General features: G+C 43.7%; 1 protein-coding gene across 1 annotated transcript in view; it reads left to right on the top strand.

Annotated features, from left to right (window-relative positions):
- Window positions 1–330: 330 nt before the first annotated feature.
- Mid1 overlaps window positions 331–19,941 on the top strand; it is a 35,939-nt gene continuing 16,328 nt past the window's right edge. The window contains exons 1-2 of the mRNA XM_017169350.3: window positions 331–2,040; window positions 13,853–14,632. Of these exons, the coding sequence (XP_017024839.1) occupies window positions 787–2,040; window positions 13,853–14,632 (2,034 nt within the window). The 5' untranslated portion in view covers window positions 331–786. The remainder of the gene's footprint in view (window positions 2,041–13,852; window positions 14,633–19,941) is intronic.

The raw sequence follows: 19,941 nt of genomic DNA on the forward strand, positions 1-19,941 counted from the left end.
AAAGCATACCGTCGAAATAATTGTAGAGTCCCAAAGGATAACCAAAAAGCAAGCCAACTTAAAAAATACAAGAAATAAATCCTTTAAAGTGCCATTAAAGTTAAACAACTTCTTTATCCTTTCGTGCAGATTTCTTAACTAATTAATTATGTGAGCAAACCAACAAAGAAAAGCCCTAAAACAAAGCAACAACATCAACAACCCCAACAACAAGAAAACCAATTCAACGAAGCAAACGAATTTCCATAAAAATGTCCAATTCCAAGGTTATTGTGCAAAAACAACAATAATAATAAATAATTAAATAAATAATAATTAATAAATAACACATGTTATTAAATATAAAAATACATAGTAAATGTTAATACTATGAAAACGGCAACTGAAACCGCGATACGCTCGAACGAGAACCAATACTTGCAAGCTGGCCAGTGAGTTGCTGGCAGGGAACGGGGATTCAGGCCGGGATTCATGCCGCTGGATGCAGGGCAGCCACTGAAGCTGAAGCTGGAGCGGCTCAGGCGGGTACAGAGCAACGGGAACTGGGACTGGAACAGGAACCCCCCGAACCCGTACCGGTTAAGAAACAGGAACTGGGCCAGGCAGCTGACGGATCGGACCGGACCGGAGAGAGCGACGCTCCAAGAAGTCCGCCCAACAAGTCCGCCGCCAACACTACCGATGATGATGGGGCCATGAGCCCGTCATTACTCGCATTGAATTGGAGTCGCAAGCGCGTCTCAAGCGGGCCTGCACCATGCTAGCACCGCCGAACCCGAGGTCAATATGCGGCCAGGACCCGGGCTGGTCGTGATGGCGCTTGCGTTTATTTCGGGGGCTCGGCGAGGCAGCAGCAGCGGCATCAGCTCAGCGACAGCGACACCGACACCGACATCCACAGCGGCAGGCGACGGCGGGAGCAGAGGGGCAGAGGGCAGGGGCAACGACCGAGGAGGCGGCAGCGCAAGAGGTGAAGGATCAACCACGTTACCGTCCACTGGCGAGTCCTCGTCATTCGTTCGCAGCTCTGGCTCGTACCTGCTGCCCATCTTCCTGCCCCACCATCTCGACTTGGCGCTCCAGTTTGGGCCACGTTTGCCGCCCGGCGATTACCACCACCAGCAGCAGCAGCAGCACCAGCACCAGCACGACCACGCCCACACCGAGTCCTGGATTTCGTCGAGGATTGCGGACAGGAGACAGCGGCGGCGGCGACGAGACAGTAGCAGCAGCAGCAGGGATATAGCAGGTCGGGCGGGCGGAACAGAGACAGTAACAGGAACAGGAACAGTGACAGGGATAGTATCCAGTAAGGGATCGGGAACAGCGGCAGTCACAGCGGGCACAGCGGAGTCCAGCGAGGAGGAGCAGGAGGAGGATCGCGATCCGGGTCTTCCCGTTCAGTTTCCCTCGTCGCAGGCCTTTGACGAAGACGAGGATATCTTCGCCCTGGTGGCCGAGGACGATCTGCTGTCCGAGGAGTCCTTTGATCGCCTGATCAAGCTCAACGAAGACGCCGACGAGGAGGATTACAAGCAACAGCCGCAACCCGCGGAGGAAGCGGAAACGGAAATAGACACAGAGACAGAGCCAGAGCGAGAGAACGAGACGGAAACAGAGACGGAAACGGAAACGGAGAGAGAAGCGGAAGCGGATACTGAAACCGAAACGGAGCAGCAGCAACAGGACGAGAGCCGCCTAATTGATGAGGGAGTCCTGCAACATAGCGATAACAGTCACAGCCACTCGCCGGAGTCCGCTAACAGCTACGATAATAACAATAACAAACGAGAGGCCAGTGGCCGCATCCTTGATGCCCAGACGGCCCAGCTGATCGGACACAAGGATAACAGCTTGTCCGCCGTGGCCACCACCGAGTCAGCAGGCGCCAGCAGCAGCAGTAGCAGCACCACCACAACCTTGCCAGCACCCGTGGACCTAAAGAAGTCCATACTCGGCACAGCGAGCTCGTTAACACGCCTTAATCCTTGGATATCAGCCTGTGATCTGGCACAGCCGGGCACAGCAACAGACTTGCAGGTGAGTTTCCAAGCCAGTCATCTGGCCAGGATGATTGGATGATGTCCTGGCCAGAGCGTTTGTATAAACAGTATCCTGGGGCGGGATTGCTTGCCATCAACATCTGGCATTTCTTTGTTCTAAGTCTCCACTCAACCAAGTACTTTTCATAGACACTGAGCGAAAAATGTCCTTAAAAAGGGTTAAAGATAAGGATGGGTGATGATTTATGTATTTTTCTATAATTTAATAGATCGTATAACCTTATATTAGATTTAAAATTGGAGCTAGATAAAGGATTAAGATGAGATTGGATTTTACGTCAAAACAATTAAGTAAGGATACAGAATTTCAAGATTTGAAAGAATCCCTTAGACACTGAGAATAAACCTTTCTTGTACCTCTAAAAATCTGATACCAAAATCTACGATTTTTCTGGAAATCATCCTAACTTTAAGGGCCTCAATTTCAAAGACGGTTTATTCCTTGATCCATATTTTTTCACTGCTTAAAAACTGTCAAGCAATCGTCGACGACAAAGCAGGGCTTAAGTGCACACAAATGCATATAGGAGAAACACGCACAAAGGACCCACTTGAATGCATATACAAATTGTGTGCATTTCAAGGGATTCTTGTTATTGCCAAACGACCGGCAATGTGCTCCCTGGTCATTGCGACTCAGCAATATTGAGAGCTGCCGTCAATGGTTGGCCATGTCGATGACGACGACGAGAGTTCAGCTGAAGCTGCAAAAAGTGCTGCCTACTTTTGAGGGCCACGGAAGGAAGAGATTAAGCTGCGGGGTTTCTACAAACCACATAGATGGTATTTATTACTTTTCAAGTCAATTAAAGTTGGGCAAACCTTAAGTTTTCGTCCTGGGAAAGTCAGCCAACAAGGCAAGGCCTTTTGCACATTATTATTGCCAGTTTTTGTCGCCATCGAGCAAGCTACTTTGGGTTTGTTGGCTTGCCACTCAAGCTGCCAAAGGAAAAGTGATTCTTTTTTTTCGCCACTATATATATATATATATACTATGCTATATAGTATTCGCTGTGACAATTGTGTGCCACATCTTCGGCCATTTCAAGTGCCACGACAGCTTCATCATGGCCGCCAGCATCATTATTGAAATCATCATCGTGGTCGTCGTCGTTGTCGGTGGCGGAATCATCAGCGTTAGTGCTGGCAACTGGAAAAACGTGCTGCAAATCAACGAAAATGCCTTGGTAATTGTGCCAGAAAGTGGGGGAAAAAAGAAGAAGAGAAAACCAACGAAGGGACAGGCAAACACTTTCAAATTGATTTCTTTTTCGGCTTGTTCGCTTTTGGTTGTCTGCCAAAAAATCCCAGCTAACCACTCACCTATAGAATATTCCAGCTTCCTCTCCTCCCCTGGATTGGCTTTGCCAAGTGTAATTCAGATTTTAATATTTATTAATGCATTCGAGCACTAATGGAAATTTAATTGATTCGAATCTGGGATTCTCACGCCTTTTTCGGGTGAAGACAGGCGACCACAATGTGGCTTAAATCGGTGAATCTATACATATATCCCGACCGTCAGACAATAAGCCGGAATCTAATTTAAAATGGCAATGGCTTAAGTCGATGCCAAACTATTGATTTTCTAATTAATTTCAGGTGTAGAAGCAAAAATACCTATTACCAAATGTATTTCATTTCGATTGTCTGCCACTCAAACCTGCCAGCCTGTCGGCAATTAAGCAATTAAATCAATCAATTTGTTTCAAGGACATTGGCTTGGCATTGGATAAGACAGATAATGGTGCTGTTACGGCTAATCTATCGAATCTTGTCACCTTTACACTTTCTTATCCCAACATCGGTGCAAATAAACTACAGATTGGGGGGAAAAAGTAATTATTTGATTTGTGATATCGTTAGTTTTTTTGTTTAGATGGAATTAGGATTTAAATTTCCCTTGTTTTTCCCCCTCTAGCCTTTGAAGTATTTTTTAAAGCTGCAGAGGCCAAAAATTCGCGATCAAACTGCAGCACAAAGACCTGTCCGAGCTTTCAATTAAGCTGTGTCCCAAAAAAAAAAGGTCGACTTGCCTGCATTCAAGTTGCAAATTAGCCAACAGCTCTGTTCCTCAATCTCTCTTCCGGCCCCCTCCCTCTCCGCTGCCTGGGGTTTCCACGCTTTTCCTGGCTCTTCTGCCATTCCCTTTAGCTGGCCGTTTTTGCGAACGCGAGGACTGAATTTATGATGGCAAAATTCGCAGCATTTGGCGGCCTGTTGATGTGTTGATGCCCCAGTGGATTCGCATGCAAAGGCATCCAGCAGCAGGCAGCCAGGCAGCATCCTTGTCACTGTGTCGGCTGCAGGGTTAGGAATATCGAGGACTTTAGGGGTGGCATGGCTCGGGGTCCTTGCGTTGCAACGTTGTTGTGTGCGTTGCGTTGTGTGTACTGGAGATTGGGTGGTGTTGTGCCACTTGGATTACGAGTGCCCATCGAAACTGAACATGGATGGAGTCGAAGAATCAAGGAACCGAGATCCATTGCTCGTTTTCAGGTGATTTAATCAGTTGCACAGTTACCTGGGAAATCCCATGTTTGCATTTCCCGTCTGTTTTGTTTTCAGTTTTATGTTCTTTCTTGTTTTTTGGTTCAGGCTGGGCAAACAAATACACACAAACACTCCAAATGTTTGTACAATATTTCAATGGATTCATTCAACTTTTAGCTGTAACTACGGCTGCTGCAAATTGCATTTGCAGTTGCAAAAACCCCTCGAATTCAATTAAAAATCCTTTAGCTTTGTGGGGATTTAATCCACAATTTTTACAGAGCTTTACGACCGACCCCCGGCACGGCCAGGCTCATGGTGGGTTCAACTCTAGCAGAGCCGAGAGCGAATGTTTATTTGTGTCAAGGATGTGTACAAAATCAATTATTTTGTAAGCAGTTGCTGCTGTTGCTGCTGCAGTAGGTTGCAGGTTGGTTGCAGCAGCAGGTTTCTGGTTTGCTCCTCCTCCTCCTGATTACATCATTCCTGCCACACTGCCACAGTGCCACAGTGCGGAACCCATCGAGACACAAACAACCGAAAACTGTCATAAATTTTCCGCCCTCGGGCAAATGATGGCAGTCGTCCTGTGGAATATCCTCTGCCTCAATGCCCTCAGATGCTTGTACTATATGCATCAATTGTGGTCATTTCCCCATTGCTGCAGTTTAATTCTGTTGATTTCGCCATTTCAATTGAATCAAAATATTGCCATTGATTACAGGAAATGTCATATGCAAATGATATCGTTTCATGTTGTTAAATGAAAAAGAAAATGTGACGAAAAGCGTGAGGAAATTGAAAATGCCTTAAAGTTAATTGCGCCAGGATCGGAATTTGAGTAATATTTAATCGGACAAATTATTTAAAGTATAAGTGATTGATTAATACATTTTATAAATCTATTTATTTAAGTGTAATATAAAATCTATCCTTATTAAATCAAAGCTTCTTAAAGTCACATCTCTCACATATCTATCACATATCTAAATAATTAAAGATAACCCCCTCCTATGATGTCCTTTCTCCAAGTGTCTGGGCCTCAAATGACGGCACATTAGGGGCTCAAGGCTCAGACAAAGTTTAATTAGTTGGCTGCAGATTAGCCAGGCTAAGATGTCGGTTTACCTTCGTGTTGGAATCGCTGAGAACGTTAATTGCCAACAATTTGCATTTTCAGGCTCTGCAAGTGGGCCCAGAATCGCGGGCTTTGATTGGCTCATTAGGGGACGAGGTGGCTAGGGTCGATGCTTTGTTAGATACTCGAATGCAATGTCCAGGCTAAATACACAAAACAATTACATTAGCAGGGTGTATAACAGGCGGAGCAGTGTGGCAATGGGGGCCACATCCAGCGCATCCGGCTAATGCAATTATGCCCAGCGCCTGGACTCCGGGATCCCGGGATCTCTGGCCCCGCAGCACGTAAATTGCCAGGGGACGGGGGTATAGAGTAGGGCACTAAGTGGAGCACTGCTGCAGTTTTCCACATCCCGGGTGGACTTTATTTTGCCTCCTCCCTTACCCCCATTCTCATTCATTCCGTTTTGGTTTTTCATTTGTGCTGGCGCAGGGCGTAAATTATTCAATGAGCATTGTTTCAGCAAAAGTTGCAAAATGAATTTCTACTCAAGAATTTCATTACGAGTTCGAAAACAAGCAAATGCTGCAGGGAGCAGCGAGGAGCTAAGGATATGGCCAGAGCGAGAGCAAAAGGGAACAATGGCCAGGGTCCTTTTTGCTCCCTTTTTGTTCCCATTTTCCTGCTGCTGCTGCTGTTGCTGCCTGTCCACAGCTGTCCACATGTTTACATCTCATTTCATTAAATTCATTCAACTTATTGTTCTCATTAGAAAAGGGAGAACTCGGCAAGGATATGTGTGTGTACACACACATGAAATGCCGGTAAATGTTTGACAAATTAATGTTGATAAAATTGTGTGGCATAACGACAGGCGCCTGTTCCTGCGCTTCGCGAGTGTGTGTGTGTGTGTGTGTTGGGCAAACAAATATGTGATGTGACAGACAGACAGGTGCGTCGCCTTTTTTACCTTGGCTAACAGCGTTCTCCTTCTGCCAAGTGTCCTTCCCTCGACTCGATATGTGTATGTGTGTGGTTTTTCTTTCCTTTTTTTTTGGGTGCGGTTTTACCCGAATTTTGTTTTCGGGGCATTTGTTTGCCCGTTAATGGGGTCTCGTGGCCATATAGATTGATATATGCATAAATAATGAGTGATAAATACGGGCGCTGTTTAAATATGATTAAAATGATATGTACAGCCCCGAAAGCTGCCACGTCGAGCTCTTCAACTTGATGGATTGCCTCTGATAATGGGCGTAAAACATAATTCCAGCATTATTGCATTAGGCTCAAAGCATAATCGGTGTGGTCGAGTTTTTATAAGCTGAAATATATATATAACAAAAATATCCTGACAGCTTTTAAGGAAGGGGATACATTTTACATTGTTTACTTGAGGAAAAGTAGTCAAAATATTCATGAAATAATCCTTATAAAATGTTGTCTATGACCTGAATTTATTTCAAAAGAAAACTTAATTCCTTTCTTTCAAAAAGCTTAAAGATATATAATTTATTTATAGTCAATTTGTGTGAAAAACTAACAAATTTATTTGATTATTTCATTTTCGTCAGCCTTAAAGGAATGCAATTTGCGAACGATGAAAAATAATTGCATTGCTTGTTTGCGTTAGAAACTAACAAATATTTGATGAATGTAGTGTGTGTGTGTGGAAATGTGCGGACAAAGAAATCATATTTAATTGCTGACAAATCAAATATAAATGCCGCAAATTCCCTGCAAAAGCACTCTATAAAAAGCGACTTCTCCCCCAAGTTCCTTGTGTTTTGGGCCACTTTAGTTGCGTGTTGAAACCATTTGTCTCATTGGAGTAGACCTCGGGGAGCATTCACTGAATAATGCACGAACTGTAATTGTCCTGAATGTCCTGACGGCCCTCCCGGCTTTGGGGAGAAGGCTCTCTGATTTTTCTTGCCGCTGTTTTGTTTTTGGCTTTCTTTAATGTGATAAGTGGCGTTTATGTGCCGAGAATATTTTGGCAACGACGCCTGCCAATTGCACATCGAGAATTGTTGTTGCATAATTGCGCAGGATCAAGGATTGCCACCTCCTTGATGGCAGTAGTAGTGGTGGTGGTGCAGGATTACACTTGTTATGCAAAGCAATGCAGCTGGCAAAATGCGTGCAGTTCGACAATGTGCAAAACAATGCGAAATGGCTGCTGAGGGGGGGGCGTGGCACGGGTTCATGTTTATGATTTTGACAACAACAAAACGCCCAGCGAATTCTACCCTCGGCATCAAGGTGAACTGGGCATATGGGGGTATCAGGAGGAGCTGGCATGGCCATGTGACAAACAATTTGCCTACGCCCCCACCACTGACACGCCCACTCCCCACCATGTCCCTCCTCGTCGTCGTCGTGTCCCTTGCGGCTTTCAGCCACGTCAACGCGGCCATGTGTCTGTGCCAGTTTATGTACGTACGAGGCGAGTCTCCCACCCCCTCCACCCCCTACTCTGTGTCGCCTGTCACTTTTTACGCTTCTGCAAAACACATCCACACCCACATCCTGACGAACTGCATAAATATCTAAGCAGAAATGCGGCAGCCAACGAATATCTGATACCTCCTCCTCAGTGGGGGCTACAATGGCAGAGGAAACGTGACACTGGCCACTATCCATAAAAGTAGATCTGCAAAATAAAGCAGCGCCCAGGTGGGGTTTTCAAAAAATAGTCAAATAAAAGGATGTGGCCATTACAATTTGTGCATTGCAAAACCAATAAAGTTTGAATATAAAATTTGAAGAGGTTTTTACGAAAGAATATAGAGAATAGAGATTGACATGAAACCACAAACTATCAAACAAGGGAATGACTGTAATAAAATAGTATTTGGGGTTTTTCTAAATATCAAATATATAGTTTTTCTCTACAACTTCAATAAATATCAAAAATATATAGTTTGATTTTAAGAGATTGATTACAACCTAAAAGGGGAAGGTTTTTTATGATTTTTTTTACTTTCAATGATCATTAAGGGGGTCTTCTCATTCAAAAGCCGTTTTTTGGACCCTTTTTAAAAAAATTCTTATTTGAAAACGCAAAGAATAATTGAAAACTTTTTTTATTTATTGTATTCAAAAATGTTCAAAGTAACTAAAAAAGTTGTTCTTGCCTCGATACGAGGGTTGTTCAAAGAGTAATGAGACTTCAAACTTGGTGGTCGAAAAAAAAGGTGTCGTCCTGGCGGCCACGATTCAGGGTCTCCAGAGCGTCCGAAATGAAAAATAAAAACGGGGTTATAATCAGAATTGATGTCATTTTCGGGTGACGGAACAGATTTTTTTTTAAATATTTTGAAACAAAATGGCGCCCATTCAAAAAAAAATTTCGATTTCGGGCTTTTTTTTTGTAGTTTAGTGTAAAAAAAAAAATAGAAAAAAAAATTTAAAAAAAAATCTGTTCCGTCACCCGAGAATGGTGACAATTCTGCGTCGACTCCACTTTGTTTCATGAAAATCGGTTCAGTTGAACTGGAGATATCATGGCCGCCAGTTCGAAAAACGTGGTTTCGAGATAAACGCGTTTGAAGTTTGAAAAAAGCTCATTTTGCGAAGAACTTGCTTCACAAAAAAGGCTGTATCTTCTAAAGTATTTCGAATTTCTAAAAATCCTTTTGGGGACATATACACACCATCCCAAGCTATAAATAAATGCAAAAAAAAAAATCGAAAAAAAAAAGTTGCCCAATGAGAAGACCCCCTTAAAGACCTCTTAAAACGTCTAAAAAATGTACAGATTTAAAGGCTAAACCTTTTAATATTTTCTATTACACAAACTATTAGCAAAGAATTAGCTGAAGGAGCAGTCAGGGTTTAACTGAATATACAATTTGTATATTTTGTATATAGTTTGCTTATATAGTAATGCTTTTCTTATCCCTACCTAAAGAAAGCCTTCTTTTAGCCAGTTTTTCATGTGATTCAATAACTCCTTCTATCTAAACACTCTACCATAGTCCTGCTCCTTGACAGGGTATCACTCAGTCAGCCATTTGTATGCATGCATTTGAAAATTTGAGTGCTGCTTGCGACATGTTCTTGGGCTGTTGTTGTCGTTTCCATTGCCGCTGCATTTTTTTTTCCTCTGCCTGCATTGTTGACAGGCGTTAAAATTTGACACACACACACATGGACCACCCACCAGTCCCATATGCAGCGTGTCCCTATCAGGACATGTATGTGTGTGTGTGTTTGTGTTGGCGCATTGTTTGAATTGCCCGTCGAGGTTAAGCTGTAACATTTAAAGTGTTGTCGGTTCCGCTTGCCGTTTGCCATTGTAGTTTGCCGTTGCAGTCGCCGTCGCAGCAGCAGCTGCTGGTGTTTAGCTCAAGTGCACTTTGGGCTTTTCCCTTTCTGGCCTCAGAAGTTGACATTCCTGCTGCCAAGAATGCTCTGACAGATTTCAATTGCCCGCCGGCACTCGGCAAAAGTTTTGAATAATATTGCGCCAGGACCAGGGCACCTCAAAGCCTGGCTGGCTGGCTGGCTGACTGCTACTACCTTCGTGTCGGCTAATCAAGGCATTAATTTCTTAGGGCATTTACGGGTTAGCCATCCTTTTGAGGCAAACACACATACAGACACCGAGCAGCTTTGCTTGTGTCACACATCCATCAGAGATTGTCGCCGAGCCTAAGCCTGTCATGGGTCAAGTGGCCAGAGAGAGCTCCTCCAGCGGCCAGGACCAGCAGTCCCTCCTCCTTGCCTTGCCTTGCCTCGCCTGCAGCTGACATCATTGTGGGTCCGGGTCCCTTGCCCATTGTCTAAGCATTTAGGAGCTCGGCCTCCCATCGTGGCTTATTAGACATTGTGGCCCCGCCTCGCAACCTGCACAAAGGATCACAGTCACAAAGGACATCCCCAGCTATCTATACAGCACATAAATGTGTAGTTGTGGGCGTGTGCCATTAGCCATAATGCATACTCCATTATGCCGGCTTTGTTTGAGTTTTTTGTGCCCCCGCCTTGGCTTTTCTGAGGGGGCCGGTGTGTGCAATGTCCTGGTGGAAAAGTGGGAGCACAGCACGAAAATTGATAGTATTCTTAAGCTTTTAGTAATTAAAAATTAAATGATTGAAGAAAATTGTGTAAAAGATTAAGAAAGTGTTATGTTATGGCAGGAAAATGCAAAAGAAAATAAGTGATTTATTCTAAATTTCAAGTAAATGAAGAGTATTTTCTATTTAACTTATAAAAACAGGTCCTTTAGTAGTACGGAATTATGTACAAGTTCTAGCTCTTTTATTATCAAATCCCTAATTTAATTATTTTTGTGACAGTGTCTCCTTTCTGTGCAACTTGTTGTTGCTGCTGTAAGCCCAATGTCCAATGCCATCTGGCCGTCATTCAGTTTCAGTTTCAGTTTCAGGTCCAGGCCAAAGTTAATGACAACTTGCATAAGAACCCTTTGCCCTGCAAAACAGACTGTTGCAGGACTCCAGCACATATACACACATACATGAATGTTCCAGCATTCCCTTTGCGATTCCCTGCTCCTTCCTCTCTAATATATATGAATATTTCATGGGAGGAAGCAGACCCACTCCATGGTCAATGCACAAGTGCATTGAGTATGCTTCGTTTGCCACCGAGAAAATGGTAAGACAATTATGGTCAATGGATTTTAACACCAGGGAGTCAGCAGTCAGGAAATATTAGGGCACCTCTGTTCGGATGAATGGCCATGCAAAATTCATGAGTTCCCTGCGAAATGCCAAATAAATGCGAGATCATAAGTGTTTAATGCAAAGTCGCCCCTTTTTGCATACATAAATTATTAATCGGTCTTAGTGGCGCTTCAACTGGAAATGGCGGCTCATTATGATGATGTTGGCAATCGAGCAGAAATTGGAAAGTTTCACAAAGTTGGCCAACTGAGAGTAGTTGGGGGATGGGGTGGAAAAGGATTCGCTCTCGGAAAATGTACTCCTTCCGCACGCCGCCTCCGGGGCCGCCGCAGGAAGTGTAATTCCTTATTTTGCCTGCTGCGAATTGAAGAATTTATCTTTATTTTTTACCCTGCTTCGGTATGTCTGTGTGCTGGTGTATCCTTGTTCGTGTCTGTGTCCCTTTTCCCTCCCTCTGGCTCTACCTTCCCTGCCGCATTGTTGTGCATTGGGCCGCAGCTGGTCTGCCATTAAATCAACAATGGCTGTCCGTACACGTGCTCGTCCTTCTCAACGGGTGTGTGTGTGTGTGTATGTGTGGGTGGGTGGGTGTGCCTGGCTGTATTAGTTTCCCCTTTGTATGATTTTTCATTTGAGTTAAGACCAACGACGACGAGGCCCCCTTCGAGCCCCCCAAAGCCTGGGCATATTTGTGCGTATTGCAAGTGAAATTCTCTGCGGCTTATTGTTATTGCCCCGGGAACATGGAAAACGATTGGGTGGAGGGGGACAAGGCCGAGAGCAGGGAAGAGGAGGTGGTGGTGGCGGGTAGAAAAAAGGGCACACAGGACGTACGGAACACAGAGCTTTGGCGCACAGGACACGCAGCAATTGAGAGTTGTTGATTGTTGCATATTACTCACAGGCCGAAAGTTCAAAGGGTCATCGCAGCGGGCGAGTTGATTCAGGATTCGGATTCTGAAGCCGAGAGTTTCTATTCAACAACTATAAAAAATAATGATTTCCGCTGGAGAATAGTAACTGCATTTGTAGTAGTATCAATAATCGGCTTAAAACTAATACCCAGAGACCCATGACACAAACATAATACTTGAAATTAAATATGTTTTGTATTTTTCATAAATATTTAAAAGGTATTTAAAGGCCTGGTTGCTGATATTAGAAATTCCTTTTGTCATATAAATAAAAACTTATAGTAAATTAACTATTTTAATCTCATTAGGAAGACACTGCTTACCTTAAAATATCCCCCTTTTCAATCATCCTTTAAGGTTTTCTTATTCCTTATTACATTAAGCCAGTTAAACTCGATCCTTTGGCGGTTGCACTGGCAGCCAGCCGTCGGGATAAAATTATTTTTCCACCGGCATTCTCATAAATATTCATGCTATAACCGGAAAACGATTAAATCGCAAAATGTTTTAAGCTCCTGTTGCAGCTCCAACTTCGTTGAGCTCCTCCTGCAGCTCCGCCTGTTTGTTGGGTGTTCTCCAATATTGATGGTAAATGCCGTAAAGTGTTCTACGGAAATTTTTGCCGCAGCCACGCGTTGGGTTTCTCCACCCCCCCAACCACCCACTGTTTTCCCTGCCTTCAGCTGCCTTGAGTTTTATGCAAGCATGTGGAAAATTCCAACGAAGTGCGGTCATTTTAATAACAAAAAACATCAGCTCTTTATGCACTCAATGTTGTTCCTTTTTTCGCTGTTCTGCTCTGCTTTGGCTTCTATTTACTTGTTTTTATTTTATTTTTTCTTGTTGTTATTTCGCCGCTTTTGTTGTTGCATTTTATGACTTTCGCTGTTGTTGTTAGCCAGCGCAAAACTTTTCCAATATACCAGTGTGCTTTTTGTTTTTCCTGTGCACCCCTCTTTGGCTTGGATTTCCCCAGCGTGAGTGTGTGTGTATCTGTGGAAGTGTGTGTATGCTTGTGTGGCTATCACAGTTGGTTGGTTTAATTTTTAAATCACACAAGACAGTTAATTGATGGAGGGAGAAGTGGCAGCAGGAGTGGTCCTCTTACTGCCGAGTCCTGCGGCATTGGGGATTCCAATAGATATATGAATGAAATTGCCCTAGGAATAGCGTTGTTTCTAGCATTTCTGGGTCAGGGCTGAATGTTTACAATCATCGAGCTTAGTTCTATATCTTTGAATCTTTGTATCTTTAAGATTTATCAAATTGAAGAAAATTTCTTTGCAAAATGTCGTATTGTTTATGGGTTTTTAAAATGGTTTTCAGCTTTGGAAGCTATCAAAACTTTAATACTTTAGTAGTTAAATCCTTTATAGAAGGATAAAAGTCTTGATTTATAGACATTTTGAAAAAAGGAATAATGTTTGGTTTAGTTTTTTTAATATGAGATACTAAAAATTAATAAAAAAAACCATAAGCTGGGTTTTAATTACATTCAAAGTTAAATTTAACTATAAGAATATTAAATTGTTGGAATGAAATGAAGTTTGAAGCTTAAAAATCGTTTCAAGAATCTTCTTAAATCTTTATAATTAATAACAAAAAATAATATTAAATCCCAAAACTCTCTCTCTTAATCTCTTCCAGGGTCAGTGCTCGGCTGGTACACTGCCCATGGCCTGGGTCGATGAGGGACCCGGGCCCCCAATCTGCCCGCGATCCTGCGCCGAGCAGCAGCACCAGAAGCCAGCGGCCTCCAAGGCGAGGCCTCCGAGGAGCGCCTCCAGTAACAATAAAGTCAAGTATTTCGTAAACTATAAGGCGGCCCAGATGCGTTTGCGACGCGAGAGGGACTACGCGATGGACGCCACCGAGAGCAATTCCCCAATGCCGGCCAGTGAGCGGCCGACCACCACCGACCTGGGCCTGGACATGGATGTGGACATCGATGGGTATAGCAGTTCAACATCCAGTGCGGCCAGTGTTACCGAGGAGACGGTAGGAGGAGGAGTGCCGGAACCGGAGCCAACGTTGTCCTACAGCCATCTGCATGCCCAGGAGCAGCTCCAGCTGGACCAGGACCGGGGGGAGGACGAGCAGGAGCAACAACAGTGCCTTGAATATCTGGGCGATTCCGCCGAGTCGAGTCCGCAGCACCTGTGCGACCTTCGGTCACCTGGCCAGCTGCTGGAGCGACTTCGGGCGCTGCGCCTGCGCAACTGCTGCGAGCGGAGCGTGTTCAGTGCCCTGCACACGCTGGCCCTCAATGCCAGCCTCTCGGATCGGCGGGAGTGCACCCGCATCCTCAGCGACCTGCTGGACGTGGACGGCCTGGCCAATCGCATCACCTGCGAGCTGGCCGAGATTCTGTTCCGCTTCGACTGCCGGCAGGTTTACTCGCTGATCAACCAATGCGACGATTGCAAGGTGAGTCCACCAAAGAGTTGTTCTTAAGTCTTAGTCAACCTTTAACCCTCGAACTTCTTTGGTCCTGGGTTCAGGCAGGAACCCATCTAATCCCCTGTCTTAACCAATCCCATCCCACGCCATAAAAACCCCTGGCATCCGACGACTTCCTCCTTCTAACCCAATTAAGCCCCCAACCTCGTTCGCTTTCCACTTTGCGCCGGGCCGAAACTCTTCCGCACCGCGTGACATTTTTAGCTGCTCATTAATTATTAAAGTTGAGCTGCGAAAAAAGGGAAAAACTCGACTCGAAACAAAACCAAAGAACCTAAAGTGGGAGTAATGCACTGAAAGAAGACGTCTATAATGAAAAGCTAATTTTATAATATAAAATGTTATTGATCGAAGTTTCTCCTTAGCTTAGGCTTCAGAGATGATTTTTAAGATTTACAATTACTTGGTTAGTGAGGAAATTTTATAATAAACAAGTTAACAGTTTTTTTTCGATAGTTTCCTTCTGCAAAAATGTATTTAGTTTTTCTGTCTCAATAATCTATTTTCTCTCAGTGAACCCCCTGCTAGAGCAATACAAATGTTCAAAACTAAAGGTCTTAATCCCGAACAAGGTCCTGTTTGCATTTAAAATTTCCCAAAAGTGGTAGCCCCCGTCCTTTCTGCTTTTGTAATTCTCTCAGTGCAGAGCTCATTCCGCTGCTGGGTCATAACCAGAGCCAGGACTCTTGTCCAAGGATTCATATTTCAGTCGCGTAATTATGAGGCAGCCATGAGGCGGGGCTGGAGACCACGTTGCGGTTAATTTGTGGCACTTAAGCTCGACTGCAGTTGCTGGCTACATAACAACACCAGATTTTGGCTGCATATTTGATGTCTGTTCCATATAATTGGTAATTATTTGTCGAGTGCCGGACAGAGATTCCACCCATCCGCCATTCCTTAACCTGAAAACCTGAAATGGCCGTTGGAGAGAAGAGGAGATGGGGCGAGAAAGGGCTAAAGGACGAAAGGCTGAGGCTAAAACAATGACTACGCTAATGAGGGTCTCTGTACGTAAAGGAAAAACCTCCTTTTGAATACTGCAAAATCTCCAAGAGAGAGAGAGAGAGAGAGAGAGCGAGAGAGAGAAAGAGCGAAGAGCAAGAGGTGGGGGGGGGGGGCAGGGAATAAAAAAAGCAGCAGCAAAAATGTGAATTGCGCTGATTAACAAAACTTGAGGCAAATGCTAAGCAGACAGCAACAAAACAACAACAACAACGACTGGGGCCAAAAATACACAAGATGGGCTTGGGGGGGTTAAGGGGGCGCAGGTGCTAGGGGGCAGACATATGTACACACACAAATTTAAATTTAAATTACGCATACGCCTGGTGGCACACATTTAATGCGCTGTGCAGCCACAGGAGCAGCAGCAACAACAACACCAGCAAGGGCTTTAAACTAACCGAAGGATAGGGATAGAGGAGGAGAATGGTGGCAGGAGACGGAGACTGGCGAAAGGGGGAGGGAGAGGAGAATCAGAGCAGAGAATCGCCAGCAGCAGCCTTAACATGATTCTAGTTCGAAAAATAAATCTCTTTGTCGCTGGAAATCAGTTAGCAGAGGCAGCTGGAGAGAGCGAGTTTCCAGGTCTTTACTCTCTCTCTCTCTCTCGGAGAGAGCTCTCTCCGCTTCTTGGTTTCCCTGGCTTTGGGGATTCTGCAAACTTTTTCGCAGTTTATATAAGTTTCAACAGGCAAATGTTTTGTTAAAACTTTACCAAACATAAACATAATTTATAAATTTCCAACTGCATTTAGCCCTCAAATGATTTTATGTAACTCTTCATCATTTTTTAGGGTATAATTCAGTTTTATTTCCCGAATTCGGGCCAAAGTTCTGGCCAAAGTTAAGCCAGTGAAGGCGAATTTCCAACAGAAACATTTGAATTTTCAACTGCGCGCGCTTCGCTCTCTAATTTTCTCGCATTCTGTGTCTCTCTCCCTCTCTCGGATTCAGCGGGAGGCTTTCGGTTTTCCTTGGCTTTCCCAAGTCCTAGCCAGCAGGATTCCAGCACACACAAAAAACACGTTTTTGCACATGGCCCAATGGACCAAAGTTTGGACTTGGTATCGGTATCACATGCCCCTCCATCGACGGCCATTTGAGCGAATTAAATCGAATCAAAGCCAATTAGAAACTAAAAAAAACTAAAGAGAAATTAAAGTCATGCAAGCAAAGGTTTGCTTGTGTGCCTATTTACATATTTATTTATGATTGCTCACCTTATTCCGGCCGCAAGTTCGTCTAATTAGTCGCAAAAGGCTTGACATTGCGGCCAACCGCAAAGTGAAGCCCAGCAGCAGTAGCAGCAGTAGCAGCTTTCAAGGCGTCCTTTTGTGTGTCCCCAGTTTGCGGTTTTCGAAAACAGTTTGCCCCCCGACCATCTTTTGGCCTTGTTAAGGACCAAGAATGACCCCATAACTGTGGTGATTCGATTATTATGCGAGAGTCAATTATAATCACTTTCGAAGGCAGCATTAAGACCAACATTTATGATAATGCTGATGGTTCAAAAGGCCAAAACACATATAAGTACAAGCTTAGAAATCATCATGAAAGCTTAACGAAATACAAACAAATACTTAGCTTTCAAGGCAATCAATTCAAAATCAAATAAATCACAAATTAACATAACTTGTCTAGGGAAATAGATGTGCAAACTTGGTCATTTATGGGAAACTTTGGCCTGAACTTAAGCTGTCGATTTGGAAATTAGTTTGAATCAATAAAGCAGCATAAACTGATTAAAACACCTATAGAACTACTTAAAATTTAAAGAAATTACAATTAAAAGAAAGAAACTTAAGCTTTAGCTGGTCATAATTTACTTCCATCAAAGTTATCATTTAGTAAGAAATACTTTTGGCTTGACTTCTGCCACTGCTGAGCAACGTATGAATTTGCATTTAACATATAGACACATATCACATAACCTTACGTCATCGAAGGAGCGTCAAAAGGACGAAGGAAGCAGCTAGGGGCGGCTGCTTTTGTCGTTGAAAGAAAATTGTCAAAAGCGGAAGTAGCGTAATTTCATAAATGATTGATTACAAACACTTTACACGCATTCTCACTTATGTACGCCAATCACATACAGCCGCCCCCAGGAAAACATACACACACACACGCACACAAAGCACACATACACAGGATACTAACACACTCACACACACACACTCCTCTCCCATATTTGCTTAGGTGTTTTGGGGCCATAAACGATTTGTTGCTGTATGTCGACTGGCGACAGCTGACAACAGTGAGCTGTATTACAGTATAGCCGCGTTTTGTTAGGTCCGCTTTGCACTTCTTTATCCAGCTGTTCCTCTTACTACTCCCCGTCCTTTTCGTCCTTGTGGCCTCCATGCGGATCCCTTCACCGCTCTTTGCGGCTGGACACATGTGTGCGGCAACGACAGCCAGGGAAAAAGTTTCTGTGTTCCAATAATCTGTTTTCCTTTCGCCACCGCCACCGCCACTCTCTCAGCATTTGTTTCTACCTTTTTTGCATTGGCATTTGGCTTGGCTTGGCTAAGCTTTCCTCCTTCGTCCTGGCATTGCCTCTTTCGCAGCTTGCCACTTTGTGCAATCTAGCAATTTATCGAGTCCTGCGTGGGCGCCGCATCTTCCAGATTATAATCCAGCCAGCAGCAGTGGGAAGCAGCTGGCCCAGGACTCCAGATTGATAGATTTCACTTTGCGGTACAAGGTGGATTAAGGCGAAAGTTGATTTAGCCGAGATTCCACAACAAGATGGGTTCCCATCTCCGTGGGTGGAAAGCGATTCTATAAATATTTCAAGGAGATAAAGTCTAAATTTATGTAAATAGAAAAAGTATCTGTAACATTCTTTTTAACTTTTTGATAAGGAATTAAATAAAAACTTGTGAGAAATGTAATTAATTATTCTTGGTTGAAATAAATGATTTCAAATAGTTTTAGTTCTTCATTAAAGGTTTTTCTTTAATATTTCATATGGCAAGTTCTTAGAATATAATGCTATTTAATTGACTTTTTTTTCTGCTTTACCAAGAAGCTCTGTGTGTCATTTTCAAACACTGAAATTTCCCAAAAACTCATGAGTTTCCTGGAAAATGGCCACTATCGATTGCCAAATGTATTGTTTCCAGAAAATCGAATTGTTACTCCAGGCATCTATATTGCGTATACGCAGGGTAGGCCTGCCAGTTCGGAGAAAAGTTTTTCTTTTTTTTCGGCCAAATGCAGCGCAAAATTGGCCAATTCGAAGCAAATGAAGAGGGAGACCAGGCAGCGGTGCTAATGTGGCCAAAAGAAGAAGAAGAAGCGGAGATGGAGAAGGCATTAAGCAGCAGCAAACGATTAATCAATAAAACGAAGCCTGATGAGCAGGACACAGACAGGCGGGCCGAAGGACAGACAAAAGGGTCGCAGCGGCAGCTGCTCCTTGTGCTCCACCACTCCTTGGGGTCCCCAGTACACCACCTCTTGCTCTCGAATCTCTGTATCTGTGTGTGTGTGTTTGTGTCGTATCCTGGTGAGCTGCTCCCACGTTGACTGACAAGTCTTTGTGCAAACAGACGCACAATCCCACACACAAACACACACTCGCAAATAAGGACGACACTCGCAAATACACACAGACAGAGACCAGCTCGTCGCTGACACAATATGAAAAATGCTTTTTTCCTTTTGCTCCCCCGCACTCCGTTCTCCTCGGGGATCGGAGAGGTTGAGCGGAGGGCATGTTCGTAATCCACAATCGACAAAGATAAATCGCTTTTAGTGTGCTTCAAAGCATTTATTTAAATTTACGCTCGCTTTCGGTACTCCTCTGTCGCTCGCACCGTCTGTCTGTCACCTCTCTGGCCCTTTCTCTTTCTCTGTCATCGGCGGCGGATGCACTGGAAAATAAAACGTGACCTCATCAGGGACACAAAGTGAACTTATGATGGGATTTGGCGATGCCACAGAAATTTGAGATAATGAAAAGCAGAAAAAATCAAGAAACTGGGAGTTTGTTACATTTGAAATCGATAAAACGCCCGCTTAAAAGTGTGCAGCGATAAGATAACCCTCGATATTTCGATTTTTACATAAATAAATAAATATAAATAATTATATAAATTTACTTAAATAAATATAAATAGGTTTAACATTATAAATATATTAGAATATCTTAAAATCTCTTAGAAAAAAAACTTTAAAGTATTCTATAAAAAAGTATGAAAAGCTCATACGGGCATTATCTGTTTAAACTAGTCTCTGCATTATCTTTTCCACAACTTTCTCTTAGT

The sequence above is a fragment of the Drosophila kikkawai genome, chromosome 2R, assembly GCF_030179895.1.
Source record: "Drosophila kikkawai strain 14028-0561.14 chromosome 2R, DkikHiC1v2, whole genome shotgun sequence".
In the NCBI taxonomy this organism is placed as follows: domain Eukaryota; kingdom Metazoa; phylum Arthropoda; class Insecta; order Diptera; family Drosophilidae; genus Drosophila; species Drosophila kikkawai.